The following is a 21,345-nucleotide window of genomic DNA, read 5'->3' on the forward strand; positions in this document are numbered from 1 at the left end:
CTAGCGTATAGCCCCAATTTAGCGCTGAGTGAATTCCACCTCTTTCCTGAACAGGGAAAGTGGTTAGAAAGGTAGAGGTTCGAGACTAATGATGATCTTCAAAACAGCATTAGGGCCCATCTCAAGTTATTGGCGGTAACATTTTATGAGAATGGGATGGACAAGCTCATCCACAGATATGATAAATGCCTTAATCTTCACGGTGATTATGTCAAAAAGTAACCATGTTTGTACCTAACTTTTGGTAATAAATTTATTTTGTTATTTATACTTGTATTTGTTTTATGGACCATTGGAGCTTGAAAAAAAAAAACAGCCAAGGTATTTATGTAAATACCTTGGCTGTTTTACATAAAGATCATTATCTACTAATTCATAATAGAATTAATTACCATGTTTAGCTCTGTATGCAGAACCAAGACATGCAGAGTTGCTGATTTCTTGTACATATACTGGAGTATTAAAGACATCAGCTAATACCTTTGGGAAAAAACTGTTTCAAAATTAACTTTATTTGAATATACATATGAGATGTATAGTTTCTTAAATGGCTTTAAAAAATTAGCTAAACATTTGATCAAATACATTTTTTTTGTTCTTTTCAATTATAATTGTTATAAATTTCTAAACCAGTCACAAAACAGAAAGAAAAGATAAAAATGAAGATGAAAATTGGAGGTTAGTGTCAGCTACATTCACAGCCATTATGTTTCAGACCCACAAAAAGTGGAGTAGGCCAGTTTGGAAATCATACACCTCATATATATAAATTAATATGCAAAAAATTATCAATATATTACATCTGCAAATGTAAAAAAATAAATTTTCTAAATGAAAAACAAGAGTCAAAACTTACTTGTATAATTGATTTATTTGCAGAAGCACCACCTGTGACTAATACTCTTGAAGATTTTCCTTAAAATTAATATATTTATTCTATTAATCTTTATTTCTTTATTTAAAGTTAATAAAGATAAATAATTATTATTATTATTTAGCAAGTTGTATTCTACTTAATTAATACCAATGCCTGGATGAAGATCAAGGCATAGCTATTGAGAAAGTTATTTTATTTATATGTTGTTAGTACTGTATTTTCGTGGAATGATTGGCATGCTGGTCTATCCGGGGGGACCAGGAAATCAGATATTTTCATATGATAAAAACCAGCATACCGGTTTAAGTGAGATTATATATATCTCTTTAGATGGCTCATTGAAAAAACAAGAGAGTTATGTCAGGTAAAAACAAACAAGTTTTTATTTTAAAACTGCAAAACTGTCAGCATTACATCAAAAACTACGATTACATGTTTAATTTCTTCATTTTGTCTTCTTTCTAACAATGTAAAATACTCATGGAATTCCAAAAGTGCTTTTTTTATGCTGGTTTTTATGGTTTCCTTCCATAATATGATTGATATATGTTTATAAAGTTTCTATAGTGTTTCTAAAGTTTTGTGTAGTGTATATAGTATAATGCCTGTATAATAAATGATTAATCATGCTATGTATATCTATTCTCCACAGATGCTTTATTTCATGGGCAAGTTTTGACAATTTTAGTGTATGTGTTTTGTATGTTGAATGTGTTCAGAATAGATATTGTGAGAATCCAGGGGCTGTTTTTCTATAATTTTTAATGAAAAGATACATTTAGAAACTTTCCCTTTTACAGTCCATTTCCCACAGAGTTAGGAACAGGAGAATAGCAAATATTGACTTAACTGTCAACAAGTCCTTTCCTCCCTCACATTGACCCACGAAATTATTGCAAATATGTTATAGTGATCGATTGTCAAATGTGAGAAAGTTGATATTTAATTTAGTCTAAGGAGGAAATCTAAAAACAATTGAAGGAAATACTAAACCTTCGAATTGACTTTGTTTAGTTTTAATCGGACAGCTATGACACCTTTGACATGTCATTGCTATCAAACAAATGATTACCTGATTAGATTCCCACACTTAATGTGGATATAATGTGACTGCACCCAATCTTTGGGTGATCAGTCCCAAAGGAATAAATTTTGCCTTGTGAAGTATGTAAGTGACTTCCAGCACATATTCTCCCAGTTCTCCAGATCTTTGCTCCCTACCGATCGCCCATCCAATGGACCATATCACCAACGTCCAATACAACCGGATTGGGAACCAATGGCCCGCTGTACAAGGTAAAGTATGTTCAATTACGCTTGTAAACTCACTCTCAATTAGAAGTAGATAGGACGAGGGAATTATATCCCTAGCACCTTGCGAGAGCCATATATACACTTAACAAGTAGCTGAATGTTTAGTAGTAGCTGTATATTGTAATCTGGGTTTTAGATATATATTAAATTTGTTTTGTTAAACATGGTGTTGACTCAATTATTAAGAACTTGGACCCCTAACCAATCTTTATATCTTTACCAAAGAGAAGGTCACGAGAAAAAATTTGACTTTCATTTCAAGTGCCATAATTTCTACTTGGTGTAATATTGTTTTTACATCTCAGATGTTTACTTTGGATATAAATTGTTTTTCTTTTTTTTTTTTTATTAATTTGACTAATTAATTTTTTCACTGCCCTTCTATTGGTTTTGAGTTATTTATGATTATTACAGTGGTCTCGACTGCACCAGAAAATCGATTGGCGCCCGCGAAAATTCAAAAATACAAAAATGAAGTATATTACCAAGTAACCCAGTGAGAACTGCTTGCCTATCATTTTAGTTGAAAATACAAGAAGATTTATTACAAGCAAGCATCGCAAGCCCGCTAGGTTAATTTCTGCTGCTTGCTTGAAATAAAGTTTCTTGTATTTTATATCAAAATGATAGGCAAGCAATTCTGTTAAAAGCACTGGCACTGAACGTTTCGCTTCATACAGTCTATTTTGCAGTGCTTTTTTATCCCGAGATTTTCGGCAATCCCGAAAATCTCGGGATTAGGAAAACTTAATCCCGAAAATTTTGGGACTGAAAAGTGGTCGGGATCCCGGGATCAAATCCTCTAGTGACGACCAATTAGAAAGTGGAGATGAGAAAAAAACAACCAATCGAAGTGGTAAATTTGAGACCTGAAAAAAAAATTATAAAAATCAAAATTTGAAGGATATGAGGAGCTTCTCAATGCCATTTCTATTGTGTGCACCCCATTTGGAAAAAAGATACTCAGCATCACCGACCCTATCTCAGACTCGTCTCTCTCTCTCTCTCTTGCTACAGACCACCGACCAACATCTCAAGGCTGTCAACCTCCGAGTGGACATTGGAGATTTGTACTTGTAGGACCCTTGTTCTCTATGAAAGGGAGAAGATCCAGAAAGCTCAATCTCTCTCACTGAAAGGAGACTTTCTAGCTGTAAGCAACTTTTGTACAATAAACAGGTAACTGGAGAGTTGTGTCTGTGCCTAACGTTCCACATAAGATTTGGCATTGCTTGGATATCCTGTTTTTTACATGTGAATCAGTGACCTCACATTTGTTGGTTCAAGATGACTGATTTTTTCCAAATTTCATATTTTAAAATTCTACTGTTTCTACTTTAGTTTAGTCAACTGTTGGTTGGAAATTAACTATTTCTGTTGAAGCCGCAGTGGGAGAAACTATTTTATGGACCAATTTATTATGTCATTAATCAAATTGTTATTTTTTGTGTTTTATTGTATTGAATTATTTTTTCTTGAAAATAATTAAATTAAAATCAATTTTTCATAATTAACTAACAAAAGAGGAATTCTTTTGGCTACTAAGATGTAGTGTGTTTCTTTATATACCTGAAAATTTTTTCAAATTAAATTCATTATATCCATTTTTTGTTTCTCCCCATCAATTTTAGTACAACCTTTTATAGAGAAATGTTACATAAAAATATTTGGATACTCAGTGGTATAAAAGGAATCGTAATGTGTCATTTTAAAAAAGGGTAAGATCAGAGTCAGAGTTGCACATTGCAAATTTGTCAGAGTCACAGTTGTGATCTTTGTTTACAGACTCCACCACACTGCTTACAACTATCTTCAATTTAACAAATTTATAATAGGAACAAATAAAAGATTTAAATTAAACTTTTAACAAAAGCTGGAATTTATGTTAAATAATATAAACACACTTTTCGTAGTTCAAAGTATTAAGTAAGTACTGGAAATGTATGAAAAAGTGTGTTTATATAATTTAATAATCATTCATAATATTCAATTTAATAAGATTCATTTATGTTTTAACAATATCAATTCATATTATGAATTAGTAATATATATCTTTACTGTTTCATCTGCACAGAAGTAATTATCTCAGCTAGCTTTATTTCTGTAACAGAAAAAAACTTCTTTCCAGCTGAGGATGTCCTTTTAAGAGAATAAAGACATTTCTAAATATAAAGTGGATCCTGAATTTAGCACTTTTTTAGTTATATTATGTATATACAGTAGATCCCCCTATAAAACCGTTTCCTATAGTTATGATTCCTATAAAAATTGTGGCAGTATCCGTAAACAACGGTAAAAATAACTCCTATAATACGTAAAACGTCATCGGGCAGCCGAACTACTTTCCCGCNTATCACTGCTTTTGGGTGCGATCGTTCAAACTTTGCCAGCCACGACTACGAGGTCATCCACGATGCATTTTCAATAAAATTAATCCAATTTCGAAATTTCTCTCAGTTGTGGGGTTGAATTTTTGTTGACGCATAACGAAAACTTCTCGTTTTTAAAAAAAATAATCGTGGCTATTGTATTGTCCAAAATCATTTTTTTATTTTGCACAAACAATTTATATAAAGTTTAACCCAATTATAATGTCATCGGATGTAACAACAACCCTAATATAACATCAAATTTTTATCGGTTCCACAATTTTACTATACTAGATATATATTTTGACTCTGTTCTTGGTCCTGAGTACCTATAAGTCTAGTTTTTTTTGTGTGTGCATGATTTGGTCACAAATTTTTATGTGCCAAATTGCAACTCCTGACATGTACTCCTTCATACCTCTAAGCTGGTAACACACCAGGCAGTACAATTTTATAAACAAGACATAGTCTTGTCAAAAATACTTTTCAATATGAAACAAATTTATCTTTAAGTAGTCATTTAATTATATACTAGAACTCAAACTTGTTTTATTAATAAGTTTCCAATGCTAAATAGCTTTTATTAATTTCTCTTTCTTACCTAAATTACCAAAATTTCCTCTTGGAGTACTTTCAAGTAATTCATTAAATAATTTCCAAGATCCTTCAGCACATTCATTGCTGATACGCTCCCTGGTCAGAGATCCATTTTTGAAACTAATTTTTAAAAATTTCAATTTTAGTTTCAATATTTCTTTCATAATTTTAGTTATTTTATATATCAATAATGAACTTTCCAATTAATAAAATCATAAAAACATATTAACAAATTATTATATCTGAAAAACAGAATGATTAAATACTGTGTACCTGAAATATATCTATATATATGAACTTTTTCTAAAATAACCCAGAATATGTAAATTTACCTGTGATACAAGTTTACATTTTTTTTTTTCACACAACTGAATTTTGATCTTTTAAATTGAAACACCTGATTAAAGGGTGGCCGAAATTTTTCTCCGCCCCGGGCGGCTAACACCCACGGTACGCCACTGTGCATCTGAACTCGTCTATCAAAAAATTGGCGCATGGTATGCAAAAGGTTGGCCACCCCTGTTGTAGTTGATGCAGTTGCCCCCCCTGCTAGCTTTGTGAATCTCCCAGGCCTCCAGGTGCCGGATGTGATCCGCACGGAACATGTGTCTGATAACTTTAGTTTACATCGGCTCCACCATCCGTTCAACGCAGAAACGAATACGCGAACACCAAGCTGATATTAAGCATAAAAGACACACCACTGCCTTATCCACCTATGTCACCGACCCTGAAATAAGGGCGGACTTCCGGAACACCAAAGTTATCAGACACGTGTTCCGCGCGGATCACATCCGGCACCTGGAGGCCTGGGAGATTCACAAAGCTAGCAGGGGGGGGCAACTGCATCAACTACAAGGACGGGGAAACACTTGCACAGGCGTGGAAATATTTATTCAAGGAATTCGAGCAATGGCGGTCGGAGGGGTGAAACCCGACGCGCACGTTTATTTATTTACATCGTTGGCAACATCGTTACAACGGTCGGGTCGACAGTCACCACCTGAAGCAGACCTCGGTGGAGGTCGAAAGTACTTGTGGAACTTAATAGTGAAAATAACCCTCGTAAAAAAGGTTTTTTCGTGGATCGTTATTATTCAATGAGGTGTTAAATTGTTGGAAGTAGTTATCTTAGAACCTGAATAAAATGGAAACTCATCAAACCAGAAAAAAAATAATTAGTACAATCCAATTCATGCAGGTTTTATTGTACATAGTTGCTATTAACAATGATTTTCTGATTGGCTATGAAGTCGGCTTATGTCTTATTGGTTGAAGAAAGTTAGGCATCAGAAAGTATTGACAAATTATTTCTGTTAAGGTATGTAAAAAATGTTTTATTTATACCTAATACAATAGCAAGTACCTCCAATCAAACTCAAATCTATTACTGTTTACTGTGTACAAAGCTCTATATCTGAAAGCATGTTTATCTTGAACTTTTTTGTCATTTCCAATGAAAGACAGATTCAACTGTAATTGCTTTGTCATATTATATTGGTGTATTAACATTAAAGAATACTAAAATAAAATTTTGTTTTGATAATCAATATCAATATAAGTAAATGAATAATATTGAATAAAAATAACTAATAACTAATTGACTTTTTTTTATTTTCATACTTATATTACCTAGAGAACAGTTAACATTAATCATATATTATCATTGTGAAAAATATGAAATAAAGTTGTCTATCAAAAGGTAAAACTAATTATGGGGGCTGTTCGGAAAGTTCGTGGCCTTGCCTATATGCGGCACTGCAATCAATTTAATTTTTGGCAAGAATAATTCAGCCATCTTTGCTAGAGATACAATACCAATTTCCGCTTGATTTGTCATAAAGTTTTGCCACGACAGCTTAGCAGATAGTCAGTGTGCACATGCTTTGTCAAAAATGGAGAAGACGGAGACTCGTGCGGTCATAAAATACCTGACGAAAAAAGGGTTGACCCCATCTCAAATTAAAGCTGACATGGATGAAGTTTTGGGAGAGTCTGCTCCTTCGTACACCACTGTGAAAAAATGGACAGCCCTTTTTAAATCTGGCAGAGAGAGTGTGGAAGATGACCCTCGCAGCAGACAGCCGTCAACTGCTGTCACTGAATAAAATATCGACAAAGTTCACGATTTGGTATTAGCAGATCGCCGTTTGAAAACACATGAGATAGCTGAGACAACAGGCATCTCTGTCGACCGAGTGCACCACATCCTAACCGAAAATTTGGGTATGACGAAGGTCTCAGCAAGGTGGGTGTCACGTCTGCTGACCGCTGAGCAAAAATGTGTTTGCACTTTGATGTCAAAGGAGTGTTTGGACTTCTACCAGAAAAACCCACAGGATTTCTTGCATCAGTTTGTGACTACTGACAAAACGTGGATCCATTACTACATTCCTGAAACAAAAGAACAGTTGAAGCAATAGAAACACCACAGTTCGCCACCACCAAAGAAGGCAAAGACAGTTCCATCAGCAAGGAAAGTGATGGCCTCGGTTTTTTGGGATGCTAAAGGCATCATCTTTATTGACTACCTAGAAAGAGGAAAGACCATTAATGTTGTCTATTACTGTGAACTTTGGAAAAACCGAAGAAAGAAATCGAAGAAAAGAGGCCACACTTGAAGAAGGAAAAGGTTCTGTTCCACCACAATAATGCACCTGCACATTCCATCAGAATCACTGAACAAAAGGTAAACGAACTTCGCTTCCAATTAGTTCCACATCCACTGTACTCACCTGATTTGGCCCCCAGTGACTTCCACCTTTTTTCCAAACCTAAAAAAATTCTTGGTTGGAAAGAGATTCCACTCAAATGACGAAGTCATCTCTGAAGTGAATGAGTATTTTGCACACCTTGACAAATCGACCTATTGTGAAGGCATAGAAAAGCTAGAACATTGCTGAAATAAGTCCATTGCTAACAAAGGAGACTACATTGAAAAATAAAAAAAGTTTTAACATTATTTTGTTTGTTGTTCTATTTGAGGCCGCGAACTTTCCGAACAGCCCTCGTATAGCTAAATAATATATCAATATATTCAGCATTAATCTACAAGATAAAAAATAAACAAGTAAAATGGCAAAACCGTATTTGGGAACAAGACTGTGTCTCGGAGACTCACTACTAAGCAGAATCACTTGACACTCAAGGCAGGTTTCGTTCTTGTTCTCCAATCTTCTTTGGTATCACTGCTTTTGGGTGCGATCGTTCAAACTTTGCCAGCCACGACTACGAGGTCATCCACGATGCATTTTCAATAAAATTAATCCAATTTCGAAATTTCTCTCAGTTGTGGGGTTGAATTTTTGTTGACGCATAACGAAAACTTCTCGTTTTTAAAAAAAATAATCGTGGCTATTGTATTGTCCAAAATCATTTTTTTATTTTGCACAAACAATTTATATAAAGTTTAACCCAATTATAATGTCATCGGATGTAACAACAACCCTAATATAACATCAAATTTTTATCGGTTCCACAATTTTACTATACTAGATATATATTTTGACTCTGTTCTTGGTCCTGAGTACCTATAAGTCTAGTTTTTTTTGTGTGTGCATGATTTGGTCACAAATTTTTATGTGCCAAATTGCAACTCCTGACATGTACTCCTTCATACCTCTAAGCTGGTAACACACCAGGCAGTACAATTTTATAAACAAGACATAGTCTTGTCAAAAATACTTTTCAATATGAAACAAATTTATCTTTAAGTAGTCATTTAATTATATACTAGAACTCAAACTTGTTTTATTAATAAGTTTCCAATGCTAAATAGCTTTTATTAATTTCTCTTTCTTACCTAAATTACCAAAATTTCCTCTTGGAGTACTTTCAAGTAATTCATTAAATAATTTCCAAGATCCTTCAGCACATTCATTGCTGATACGCTCCCTGGTCAGAGATCCATTTTTGAAACTAATTTTTAAAAATTTCAATTTTAGTTTCAATATTTCTTTCATAATTTTAGTTATTTTATATATCAATAATGAACTTTCCAATTAATAAAATCATAAAAACATATTAACAAATTATTATATCTGAAAAACAGAATGATTAAATACTGTGTACCTGAAATATATCTATATATATGAACTTTTTCTAAAATAACCCAGAATATGTAAATTTACCTGTGATACAAGTTTACATTTTCAATTGTTATATAAATTCAATATGAATAATTTCACCGATAGTTCATTTTCTGTGAGACATTTTCATTAGCATTCTGCTGTATTTTTATCATTATTCTGTTATCACATTATTCTATAATATGGATTTGTTTATCCTTTGATGATTATAAACTATTGATATCCTTATATCTTCATTAAATTATTAACATTAACAATTAGCTATTTGTAAAGCATTGTCATTTTAATCTCTCATCTACTTTTCATTTTCTCTGATCACAAACTTGACAATTCTACCAGCAAATAGGCTGATGATATAATTTTGCATTATAAGGTCAATACATATTTATTGATAGTTGATAAATTTTTTGTAATATGATGTATAAAAACATAAATGCTTTTAAATATAATTTTTAATTTAAAAGTCTATTTTTCATATTATATGGTTATTTATATAGATTCTTCACAATTATCCTTATATAGTCGAGTCCTGATTAACCAAGACCAACTTAAATGACATTATATAATAATTGGTGAAAAGTGCTTTATCAACAAAGACAAGAGAACACAGTACAGATCATTTCATGAATCTCAGCCAGGCAATACACAGCACTTGAAAGAAGCTTTAAGTTTTGAAAATAACTCTGATGATTTCTCATAAGAATACAAATTTCAAAAAAGATTGAAAAAATTTTAACCATAATCACCAGTTTACGCTTGCTTTAACTAATAAGTAAAGTTTTAAATTATACAATAAAACACTTATTGAACATAATGACTTTAATTTTATTTAAGTAGGTTTTACCTAAAAAATAAAGTATATCGTACACATTAATGCATCCAAATCAAGTTTATTTAATAAATTACCAATCATTCCATGTTATTTGAGTTTTTTATTATCTGATATACTCATGGTTCACATTACCTTGATAATTGGGACTGCACTGTAACTGTATTCATTATAAATATTTATTTAATATCTTAAACTCACACCAAAAATATTTCTATATTCCTTCAATTTTTTTTATTTATAAAGTTTTTAAGCATATTCCTTTTCATACATCGTACATACTTTCTTATATAATATATTACAAATATATGAATCTCAAAAATTAACACTTACCATAATAAAGCCATGAATGCTGTACTTTCTACTGGGTTACAAAATATGTGTCCTTCTAAAGTAGGTTTAGGCTTTTCCAACCATAAAAATACTGTATCACTTGTTCCTAAACTTAATGCAATATCTCCTTTCTTTAATCTCATTCCAGCTAAAGATGCTAAATTACAAGAATATTTTTTAAATAAGTAATTTCATTCTTTCATGATAAAAGTATATCTTCAATCTTAAAATTAAAACATTATTACACATATATACATCATTTAACAACAATATTTATATTAAAATTAGCAAAAAGTTTTGAAGGATTTTATTATATTCTAGGAAAAGAATATAATAAAATATAGAATTAAATACATACATAATACATAGAGAATTAAATGAGTTTCTTTTTCTATATGTATTCTTTTGAAATTCTTCCTAGTATGCCAATCAATTCTTGTACATATTAGTTATATCTTTCTAGCAGTCATTTCTAACCTAAAAATTTTTGCATAGTGTAAGACTTTTTATATTTAATAAAACAACAAACAACCAAAAACGCACACTATTTTTTGTGCTATAATTTAATTATTAAATAATTTAGTACATGTGCTGCCATTCTGCAATAAATTTAATTATTAGAATTAAAATAATCAATAAATAAATCAATAAAATTGAAATAAATATAGTAATAATTTGTATTTCAGCCAACAGAAGATGGGTGGAAACCTGAGATGTTTATTGGTAAAAAATATGAAATACACTTCATGCCAAAACAGTTATGGTGTAAAGTACTCACTGTCTTACTGAAAAATCATTTTCAAATTGAATCAAATCAATTCAGCCTGGTCAGAATAGTTGTAAGCTATAGAAAGTACTTGTTTTTTCAAACAAAAAATCATTTTTAATGCCATAAGGCAGTGAGTTATTCACACCATATTGGCAAACAAATGTATAAAAGATATGAATTGGTATTGAATAAAGTGGATGTATCAAAGTATGATGTTTTAAATCATCATTTCATTGTGAAATAAAACAGACATTAAGATAACTAATTAATAAATAATTCAGAAACATATGGAAGAAAAAAGATTGATCTGGAACAGAATTTGAACCAATAATTCTTGAAAGATGGACCTATTATATTATATGGATATCTCTTCTAAATCTTTGTCTCTAGATATATATCAGTTTAGAATTATAATGTAGCCATATATTCAGCTAACTCACTACTATGTGAATATTCCATCCACAGACTTACAATAACTTGAGTTGACTTTAATCTCTATCCCAATATGATATGTATACTGTTAAACACATACCACATAATGACACAACATGTGTGGGAATCTAAAAATTTTAATTTCTAAATTTTTTTTGTTCTATAATTTAGTAAACTTTGCTTTAAAGCTAACATCCTTTCATATGGACACCTTCCATTTAAAATAATCAAGATTGAGTTAGATTATCCTACATGATAGCATGACACAGCATTGCTTTTTCCTATCTAACTATACACTACTAATAAAATTTTAAGATTGATCATTCAAACCAAAAAACGTGCTTTCATTGGTTTAATTAACAAGTTCAACTCCCATATCAACAAAATCTATGGAGTCATCTGAATCAGTTTCCAGACAGAAAGCCATCCCTATAATTTTTTGTGAATTTTTTTCCAAAGTAAGCTGTCAGTTACAATGATTCCCTCAAACCACATTCACATTAATCATTGTCAATCAAGGAGTTAAATCAGGTGAGATAATTTACAACTTTCTTTCTCCTTATATGAAAAGAATAGAAATTGTTGAAAATCAAGAGTATAAAATGCAATACTTTTATAAATATTGTTGGGAGTAAAATATTCTGAGTTACAATATTAGTAGCATAGCTTGAATACAGTTTGAGGTATACTTTTTATTAATTCAATGTGTTTTGAGTTAAATCTTTATTGAGTGTTTGTTTTTGATGATGCTTAACTTTTTAATCATTTTTCCCCCCAAATCTTACAAATATCCACAAGAATGAAAAATAGCAATGATTCAGCATAGTGAACAACAAATTTATCTTTTAGTTTTTGATATTTTAAAATATAACACTAAGAAAGATGAGGATGAAATTCACATACAAATTTTTCTGATAATGGTTAATATTTTACATATTAGCTCCAAATGCAAATGATCTTGCAATTTGCAAAGTGTCGACATGTAGGTATTAATATATTAATATATATTTCATGTCTAATTTTTGGAAATTATATTTAATAAATGTATCAGAGAGAGTCTGAAATTGAGAACTTTTCCAATGAATGCAATTCACACACTTATTTAATGTTTGATACTCACAAATTAAATCCCATTTTGTGTAAATAATGTTATTTTGTATGAATGAAATTAAAATTTATATTTTTTCCAAATTAAATTCTACTCAATCAAATTAAACTTTTTTCTGTTGTTCTTGATCATTAGTATTAAATTGCAGTAAATAAAATTATAAATTGATTTAAATTATACTGTTATATACATACAACAAAGCACTTCTACAACATGATTTCATACTAACACAGTTCGAAAATTGTGGATATCACCCATATAACACAGTTTCTGGTTTCACTCTAATATGGTTTGGAAATTCTTTCATACAAAATTTCACAATTTTTAAGTGTAAACCTGTTATTCCATATTTTTTTTATTCAAGTAAGCATGTGGGTCATCTCAAATTTGCCCATGGATTTTAGAATATTAAAATTTTTAATTTGTTCTGTGCCTTTCATTGCGTTTACTTCAATGAAAACTGATAATAGAATGTTTTTCTTTCTCATCCTAGCTTTCCTATCAACCAAGTGTCATTGTCATTGCTTTAGTCCTTAAGATTGTCACTATGTTTTTTTTATAGATTAATCTTTGTATTCAGTAAAGTTTATTTAAGCATTTTTAGGTGAGTGTTATTAAATTATTATAGTAGATTATTAACCTGTATCCATACACCCTATTGCCACAACAATTAGATCTCTCTTCTACTGCTATCAAAATTGAAGACAAATTGTTCCTTGGCTTCTATAAATTCAAAGCCATTTGTAAAAAGATACTTTACTCCAAATAATTTTTTAATATTTCTTTTATTATTGTTTTATTATTCTCACGTTGTTTTTTTTTGTTTTCATTTTGGTTTTAATGCATATTGCTTTTTAATTGATTAGGATTGTTGTAATGGGGGATGGCAAATATTGTCTGCAAGATATCACCAAATTTATTGTAAAAAAATTGTTTTTAGCCATAGGTAAGTAATCCATTCATAAAAATAATGAATGAAATACAGTGATATCTGGATACTAAAACTGTTCCAACTCTAACAATTTGGTATTCCAAACACAAATTCCGGAAAAAAAAGTCCCTTAGTATTCAACTGAACAAATGCAACCCTCTAGAACAAATTTTAGATTAATAACATATTTTTATTTCGTCATCCATAAAAAATTACAATGAAAATAAAAAAAAATGAAGATGTTGCTGATATTTCTGACTAGAATTGACAAAAAAGCTCAGATAATGATGATGATACTGTATAAAAACAAAACGCCCTCATTTAATTAATTAAAATTAATATTAATGCATCATACTGTACTTTTAATTATAATTATTAGTTAATTATTGATTAGAAATAAATTATTGATAGCTTTAATAAACAAATTTCTCTTAGTAGTGAAAAAGAATACTATATTTTTGTTAACTTTTGGAACCTAACCCCATGTTTTGTATTAGTCCTTTGTTTTGTATAGCATGGATTTGCATAACATGGCACTTTTTTGGGATGTAACTATTGTGTTATATGAGAGATACCTGTATATATTTTTAAATACAAATATCCTTATAAATTTTTTTAATTAAAAAAAAACATATAAATTTTATTATAACTTAAAAAATTATCTCTTACCTGGGTTGTCTCCTGTAAAAGCAATGACTTTGCATTCAGGAGAAAATCCATATCTGTCAATAAAATATGGAGAAATATTTCCCTGCAGAAATAAATGATTTTCATATAATCATTGTAAGAAAACATTATACAGAAAAATTATCAAAATGAAAATTATAAATCCTTAAGTTACAGGTTAATAAAGCCAGAATATTCTTATCCAAAACACATTAACTTATAACAAATTTGATTTATATTTTAGTTTTACTATAGTTTTTTATTTACCAAATTTGTGTTTGAAGTTACAGGTTCTCCTAATTTCTCATACAAATCAGGTGCACATACCTATTAATAATATTCAATAAAAAATAGCTGCTTTTATAAATTTGAAACAGATCTTAGTTCATTAAAAAGAAAACTTACTTCTAAACATTCTTTACACCATTGTTGAGTATTGATATTTAAAAGATTCATACCAGAGCCATCACTAATATCAATCGGTGCATATTTGCCAAGAAATAATGATGCGGCAAAACTACTCACTAATGATATACGCTAAGACAAATTATTAAATTAAAATTTTATACAGCTAATAAGTAATAAATTAATAAAAAATTCTCTCATATATACAATATGTATATATCATATTAACTAACCTCTGTGTTTTTGTAAGCTTCTTTTTTCTTTTTATAAATTTTAGCAATTTGATTACCAGTAAATCTTTCATAAGCTCTTGATCCAGTAATATTTGCTAATTTTTGTGGTCCACCTATTACTTCTTCTAACTGTTGACATTCTGTAGTAGTACTTGAATCCATCCATACAGGAGAATCACGTATACTGAAACAGCTCTATGTAAATAGAAAATATAGCATATACATAATATGAACAAATTTAAACTTATTTAATTATTAAAACCTAATTTGATAAAATTTTTACCTGTAATTGATTATGCAAAAATTTTGAATTTTCTAAATTAGATAAAACATCAAGAGAACCTTTCTTCCAATAAACACTACCATGTTGCTATTAAAAGTTTATATATATATATATATTAATAGTAATTTTACAGAATAAAAAAATATAATCTATACTACTTAAATCACATACTTGACCAGTTCCTGAAATTGCAACAACTTGTGAAAAATCTATACCAGAAACTTTTAGTTTCTCCAAAATTATGTCTAATGCTTTTATCCACATAACTGGTGGTGCAGTAACTGTGAGGCCATCTTGATTTTTATGTACTCCTCCATAAGTTCTATGATTTCAATTAAAATATATTATTATTAATTTGAGAACAATTCTAATCATTAATAATTATTAATTAAATCAATATTAACCTAAATTCTGGTAATTCAGAATCAAAATGAACAGAAGCTTCATTAGTAACATTTAGTTCATCATTGATTGCAATTGCTTTCAACTGAAAAATGTTTAAAAAATCAATACATTAATGTAGAATAATAATACAATAAACCTAGTCCATCAATAAACTATTTTATTAAACAACCAATGAATAAATATAAAATAATTCAATAGTAGAGCTATTATATTCATCTACATATGATCAATGATAAATTGAAAAAACAATTTTATATAAATTTGTAAAAATTAAATGACAAACATTTAATCTTTTACTATTATTTAAAATTTATATATGTAAATCTTATCAAAATGACTGCTATTCAAAATCATTGGATGCATTTGAGACAGATAATATAGTTTTAATATCAAATTATTGAGTTTATCTGATTATTTTTTATCTTAAACTTAAAACTGTATTTTTTATTTATCAGTTTAAAATAAAAAAAGAGATAAAGCAGTTTATAAAATATAACAAATATTTTGATAAAATGTTAAAATATAAATTTAAATCCTTATATATTAAAATTTACAGGATGTTCTGCTTGAAAATACCCAATTTGATTTGGCTGTTAAAAAAGTAGCAGCTGAAGATGTTAAGTTCACCAAAGATTTTATATGAGTGAAAAACTCACCAAATTTTATTGAAAAAATCACTACATCTCTATGTGCTATCCAGTAGTCACAATGACAACATCAAGGCAGTAAGCAATTTCCTGCTACATATGGTGCAGCTTGTCCTATCTCACAATGACAATAGTTGCAATGATGCACTCCTGAAGATCCTAAAGGTCTCTGACCAAAGTTACATAAACTATATCTTTCACATAACCCTACAGAAAAAAATCTAAGGTGATCAGATCAAGAGAGTTTGGCAGACACACTATCAGGAATACCAGACCATGACTTGTGCTTTCTCCTAAGCTATGACTAGACAATAATGCTCACACTTTGACTTCTGTACCATCCTGCAGTATGAAAAAAAAATTTCTTTAAAACTTGATGAGTTTTCCACCAAATGCCACTTATTGCTTTTATATATCTTAAATCATTATTTTTTTTACAGCAAATTAAAATTGGATACTTTTGAGCAGAACACCCCATATGTTCTAAAACCAATAAAATCTTGCAGATATATAAAAATCAAGAACTGAAATAATTTCTAAGTTTTATTGTATTTCATGCTTATATATTTTTGTGTATATAGAAAATCAAGCTCAAATTACATAAATGATCAAATGATAGAGCTCTAACCTAATATAATTGTGTTTTCTAAGCTCCAAAAGCTTAATATTTTTTTCTAACATAGTCACAGAATCCACTGTATATTAAGAAATATATACAAGTTTGCAATTATAAAAACACTATTTTCCATAAAAATTGCTTTTGCATATGTCATACAAAGATTGTGTGTCCTACCTTACAACAAGTAACATTACTTGTGTTTTGAAATGATTTATATAATGGTATTTTTTTTTGTGTGTGGGTGTGTGCGTGCGTGCATGTGATGAAATTCTAAACATAATTTTTTAGTTGTACTTAACAATTCCAATTTTCTCATTAAGATCAAGCCACTAATTCTAGCCACTTGGCAGATTTTTGTCCTATTAATTCTAATACTTGCATTATCAAGAATGGGCTCCTCTTCATAATGATAAAGTTAACTAAATATTGAAAAAATTTAATTGTAGAGTTGACCAGGCCTGCCATAAGCGGGCGTGCAAGGCGTGCACCGCATGCAGGCGGCATGTCCAGGGGGCGGCAAATCGAGCGATCGGTCACGTAATATTCAAAGTCACTGTCATAATACCCACCCTACTTATAGCATAAGAAATGTCTTCACATGGAGAAAATATCCGACCAGCGCGCAATTACTATATTCTTATTTATATTATAGCGTTAACAGTGCCTCTATTGGCATTTACCAGAATTAAGATGAAATGCGAAACGTCTGTCAGCAGGTTGAACCATCCAGCGGCATCCGAAAGCCAAGTACCCATAGTCGTGCTCTATGACAGAAGTTGACAGGACTGGTGAAAATAGGGAATCCCCACAGAGCTTCCTTCTCAATTTGTACTTGTATGCATTCGAACAGTTCTATTGCATATCAAATTGCAATTATTTTGCTAATAATTCTTCTAATATGGGTATAAATATAATTAATCATATTTTAACTTGGTTAGGATTTAAATCTGAAGCTTAAAGACGATTCAAGCAGTGAAACAGACATTGACGGTATTGATTTGTTTAATGAAATCAATACTTTCAAATTGCATTTTCCAGAAAACCAGTCTAATGATCTACAAACCCTATTACAATATCTTTTTACTAATGACCTAATTTCAACATTTCCGAACACAGCAATAGCACTAAGAATATTACTTACATTGCCGGTTTCAATTGCATTTGGTGAAAAGTCCTTTTCAAAGTTAAAACTTATAAAAAAAACTATTTAAGATTAACAATGCATCAGCAAAGACTAAGTAATTTAGCTATAGTTTCAACTGAACATGAAATCTTAGACAGCTTGGATACAAGAAAATTGATAGCAGATTTCACAAACATAAAGGCAAGAAGAGTTCAATTTCTGTAGATAAATATTTATATGGTTTTACACTTAAGTAAACAAAAATAACTTAGTAACAATAAATAGTTTTTCTTTGTAAAGTATTTCTTTTCTTTTTTCACACCCTTATGAGACAACACTAAAGAGCCTTTCTGGCAAGCTCAGCGTAGGTAGTTGTAGTTAAACAGGGGGCGGCATAATCAGTATTGCACACAGGCATTCAAACAGCTAGCAGCGCCCCTGGAGTTGACATCTGACTTTGTAGTTTTATTAATCCATTATGTAAGTATTAAAATGTGTAATGATTCATATTAAATTTTAAGTTGGACCTTCCTTTATGTCAAATCTGGCTATATTATTCAATTCTACATTCTCCTTTCAGGTATATTGTAAATTACTTTATATTGAACTTATTTTTCAATTAATTTATATTATGTAGCACAAGACATTAATTATAACAACATAGCAATCATCCTGAGACAAATATGAAAAGAAAAAAAAATTCATAAAGGTTCATTTTGATCAGTTATGGCCATTTTTGGATGTATGATAAATTGATAAAAATAAACATTTGTTTTTTTTTTTTTAAATTTTTAATATCCTAATGTAAGCAGATTAAAAATTAAGTGACCAAAACCAACAGCTTAATCCTACATATAGTTGAATTCGTCTATCTCGAATCTCAACAGAACGAGAAAACTATTGGAGATACAGAGTTTCTCACAAAGTAAACATACACACAGTAAACATTAATAAAATACTGTATCTCCAATCAAACCTAGGTTTGATTGGAGATACAGTATTTTATTAATACAATAGCAAGTACAGTACATACCTATATTATATATAAATAAAGCATTTTTGACATACCTTAATGGAAACAGTCTGTCAATAGCTCCTAATGCCCGACTTTTTCGACCAAGACACAAGCCAAATTTGTAGCCAATCAGATAAAAGAGGCATTAATTGCAACTATGTACTGTAATACAAGAAATGTTTCTTATCTACAATTTATGCTATCAAAATGGAGTCACCAGGCTTTGAAATTGTAATTGACACTTTAGTCCATAATTTGAGATATAGAAGATTTGGGAGAAAATTATTTGAGATAAACGTGGAAAATATATTGAACTGAAAATGCAGGAAAAAAAATAAATTTTAAGATCAAGAGGTAAACATGTTTGAGATAGACAATTCAACTGTATATATATGGAGAATTAAGCCATCAGTCACCTAATTTTTAATCTGCTTACATTAGATAGGATGGTATTCTCCTTTTGCCTACTGCTCACCCTTTTTAGATTATGAACTTGAGTATGTATGTATGTATGTATGCTTACATTATGATATTAAAGATTATAAAAAAGCAATGTTTTCTGCTTTCATTTACATAGCATATAAAAGATTAAGCTACAACTTTTCGGACATTTCCATCTCTTGCAAATGTGGCAAAATTTGGACCAAGGTATACAGGAAACCATGTTTTCAACCTATTTTAATTCCACATAACTCTGTTGATTCATTTACATAGCATATACAAAATTCCTTTTTCTTTTCTTAAAAATGTATCTCCTTTCCACCCGGACGGACATCCAACCTTTATTGCAGGTGGGTGAAGCGTTAAAATCCTCTTGGCTCAAAAATAAAATAACCAGCGACCTATTTTGTATATGAACATTTTTGCATACAAAGAATTACATATTTTTCATTATAATAAATATTATAAAATTATGATAGACTAATTAAAAATTCATTTCTCTTAAAATAGAATAGCTTACTTGCTGAGTACTAAAATCAAATCCTAAGTAAAGTTTTTCTTCGTTAGAAATCATTATTTTAAAATGCTATTACGTCAAATCTTATTTTTCATCTTTCCTCGCCGGGTTCAATGATGCGGCGAGACATTGAACTCCGAACAATTTATGAACGGCCTTCGCCTACACCGATTTGTCGCCTCTATAATAAAAAAAAAAAATTACCATCGTCGTAACTAGATGGCGCTCAAAATCGTTACGTATGCAAAAATGGAGTTTTCGGTTTTTAGAGAACTGACAGTCTTTAAACAGTAGAAGCAATAAATAAATAAAATAAATCGTGGCCGGATACATGCTGCTATAAGGTCTAGCATGGAGGCATACAGGTACAGTACAGTGCCATATGCTATCCTGCGACAGTTTGCCATATATATATATATATATATATATATATGGAACTTTTGCTCTTAAAAGTAGGAATGAATCATCACAGGAATTGGCTACACATGCCACGTGACTTTGAAACCACCGCCCCCTCTCTCTCTTTCTCTCTTTTGCAGAAGCACTTAATTGCATTACTCGTATATACTGTATATCCAACATAAAAGATGGCTTAGGTCTATGTGTATTTATTGTGATCTCAAATGTACGTATCTAATGAGAGAACGGTATGACATTCGGGTCACCGATTTCGATCAAACTCGGCGAGGTTATAGTGCATCCTACGTGTGCCAGGTAGTAGGGCGCAATATACAAATGAGAAAATTCAGGTTGAAAATGCAAATCACTTAAAATCATTCGAATTCCCGTCATATGTAGAGTGGCATATTTCTAAGCGCATGTTCGCTCCAGATCGCTAGAGGTGACCGACCGTCATACGAGATGGTTCCCTAAACAATAGTCAGTTTGGCCGGATGGCCGGGCGGTCAAGATGGCAGCCTACCCCTCGCCTAGGAATTTTTGGGGGACTTATCTATATAAAACTTATCTCTACCCTAAAAATTAAGCGATTTGTCATTTTATAATACTTAAAAATATAAAAAGTTTTAAAATAAAATCTAATAAAAGATGGTGCCACCAAAATTTTAAATATATTTTGTATCAACTGGATAGATAGATTACAACAAAAAATTACGCATTTAAAAAATCCAGCAATGAAATTTACTAAATAATAACGTTTTCGATCAGCTTCACTGATCTTCTTCAGTTACGATAGAATAGAACATGAATACATAAAAGGGATTTCCTGTTTGCCAACATTGATGATGCGCAGTCTTGTACTGGAATTTGCGCATCTTATATGTTATACAGTCGATCCCCCTATAACACGATTTTTCCGTTTTATATGAATTCCATGTTGTATGA

General features: G+C 30.4%; 1 protein-coding gene across 1 annotated transcript; it reads right to left on the reverse strand.

Annotated features, from left to right (window-relative positions):
• Nucleotides 1-384: 384 nt before the first annotated feature.
• LOC111613776 (xylulose kinase-like) lies at nt 385-20,329 on the reverse strand. The gene is made up of 12 exons (XM_023355122.1): nt 20,005-20,329; nt 15,639-15,721; nt 15,406-15,556; nt 15,235-15,321; nt 14,952-15,146; nt 14,719-14,850; nt 14,581-14,640; nt 14,317-14,398; nt 10,408-10,564; nt 8,960-9,075; nt 857-915; nt 385-480 (listed from the first exon to the last, which is right to left on the reverse strand). Exons 1-12 carry the CDS (start codon nt 20,056-20,058, stop codon nt 385-387), a joined length of 1,272 nt encoding a protein of 423 aa, XP_023210890.1. The 5' UTR covers nt 20,059-20,329.
• Between the last annotated feature and the right edge of the window lie 1,016 nt (nt 20,330-21,345).

This window comes from Centruroides sculpturatus, unplaced genomic scaffold, assembly GCF_000671375.1.
Source record: "Centruroides sculpturatus isolate CEXI.00-Female unplaced genomic scaffold, Cexi_2.0 scaffold1965, whole genome shotgun sequence".
NCBI lineage: Eukaryota > Metazoa > Arthropoda > Arachnida > Scorpiones > Buthidae > Centruroides > Centruroides sculpturatus.

Coding starts and splice junctions, on each gene's coding strand:
- LOC111613776 (XM_023355122.1), bottom strand. CDS start 20,058: ATGATTTCTAACGAAGAAAAACTTTACTTAGGATTTGATTTTAGTACT. Junction 14,641..14,718: donor GGTGTAAAGAATGTTTAGAA/GTAAGTTTTCTT, acceptor TATTATTAATAG/GTATGTGCACCTGATTTGTA. Junction 481..856: donor CAAATAAATCAATTATACAA/GTAAGTTTTGAC, acceptor TTTTTCCCAAAG/GTATTAGCTGATGTCTTTAA.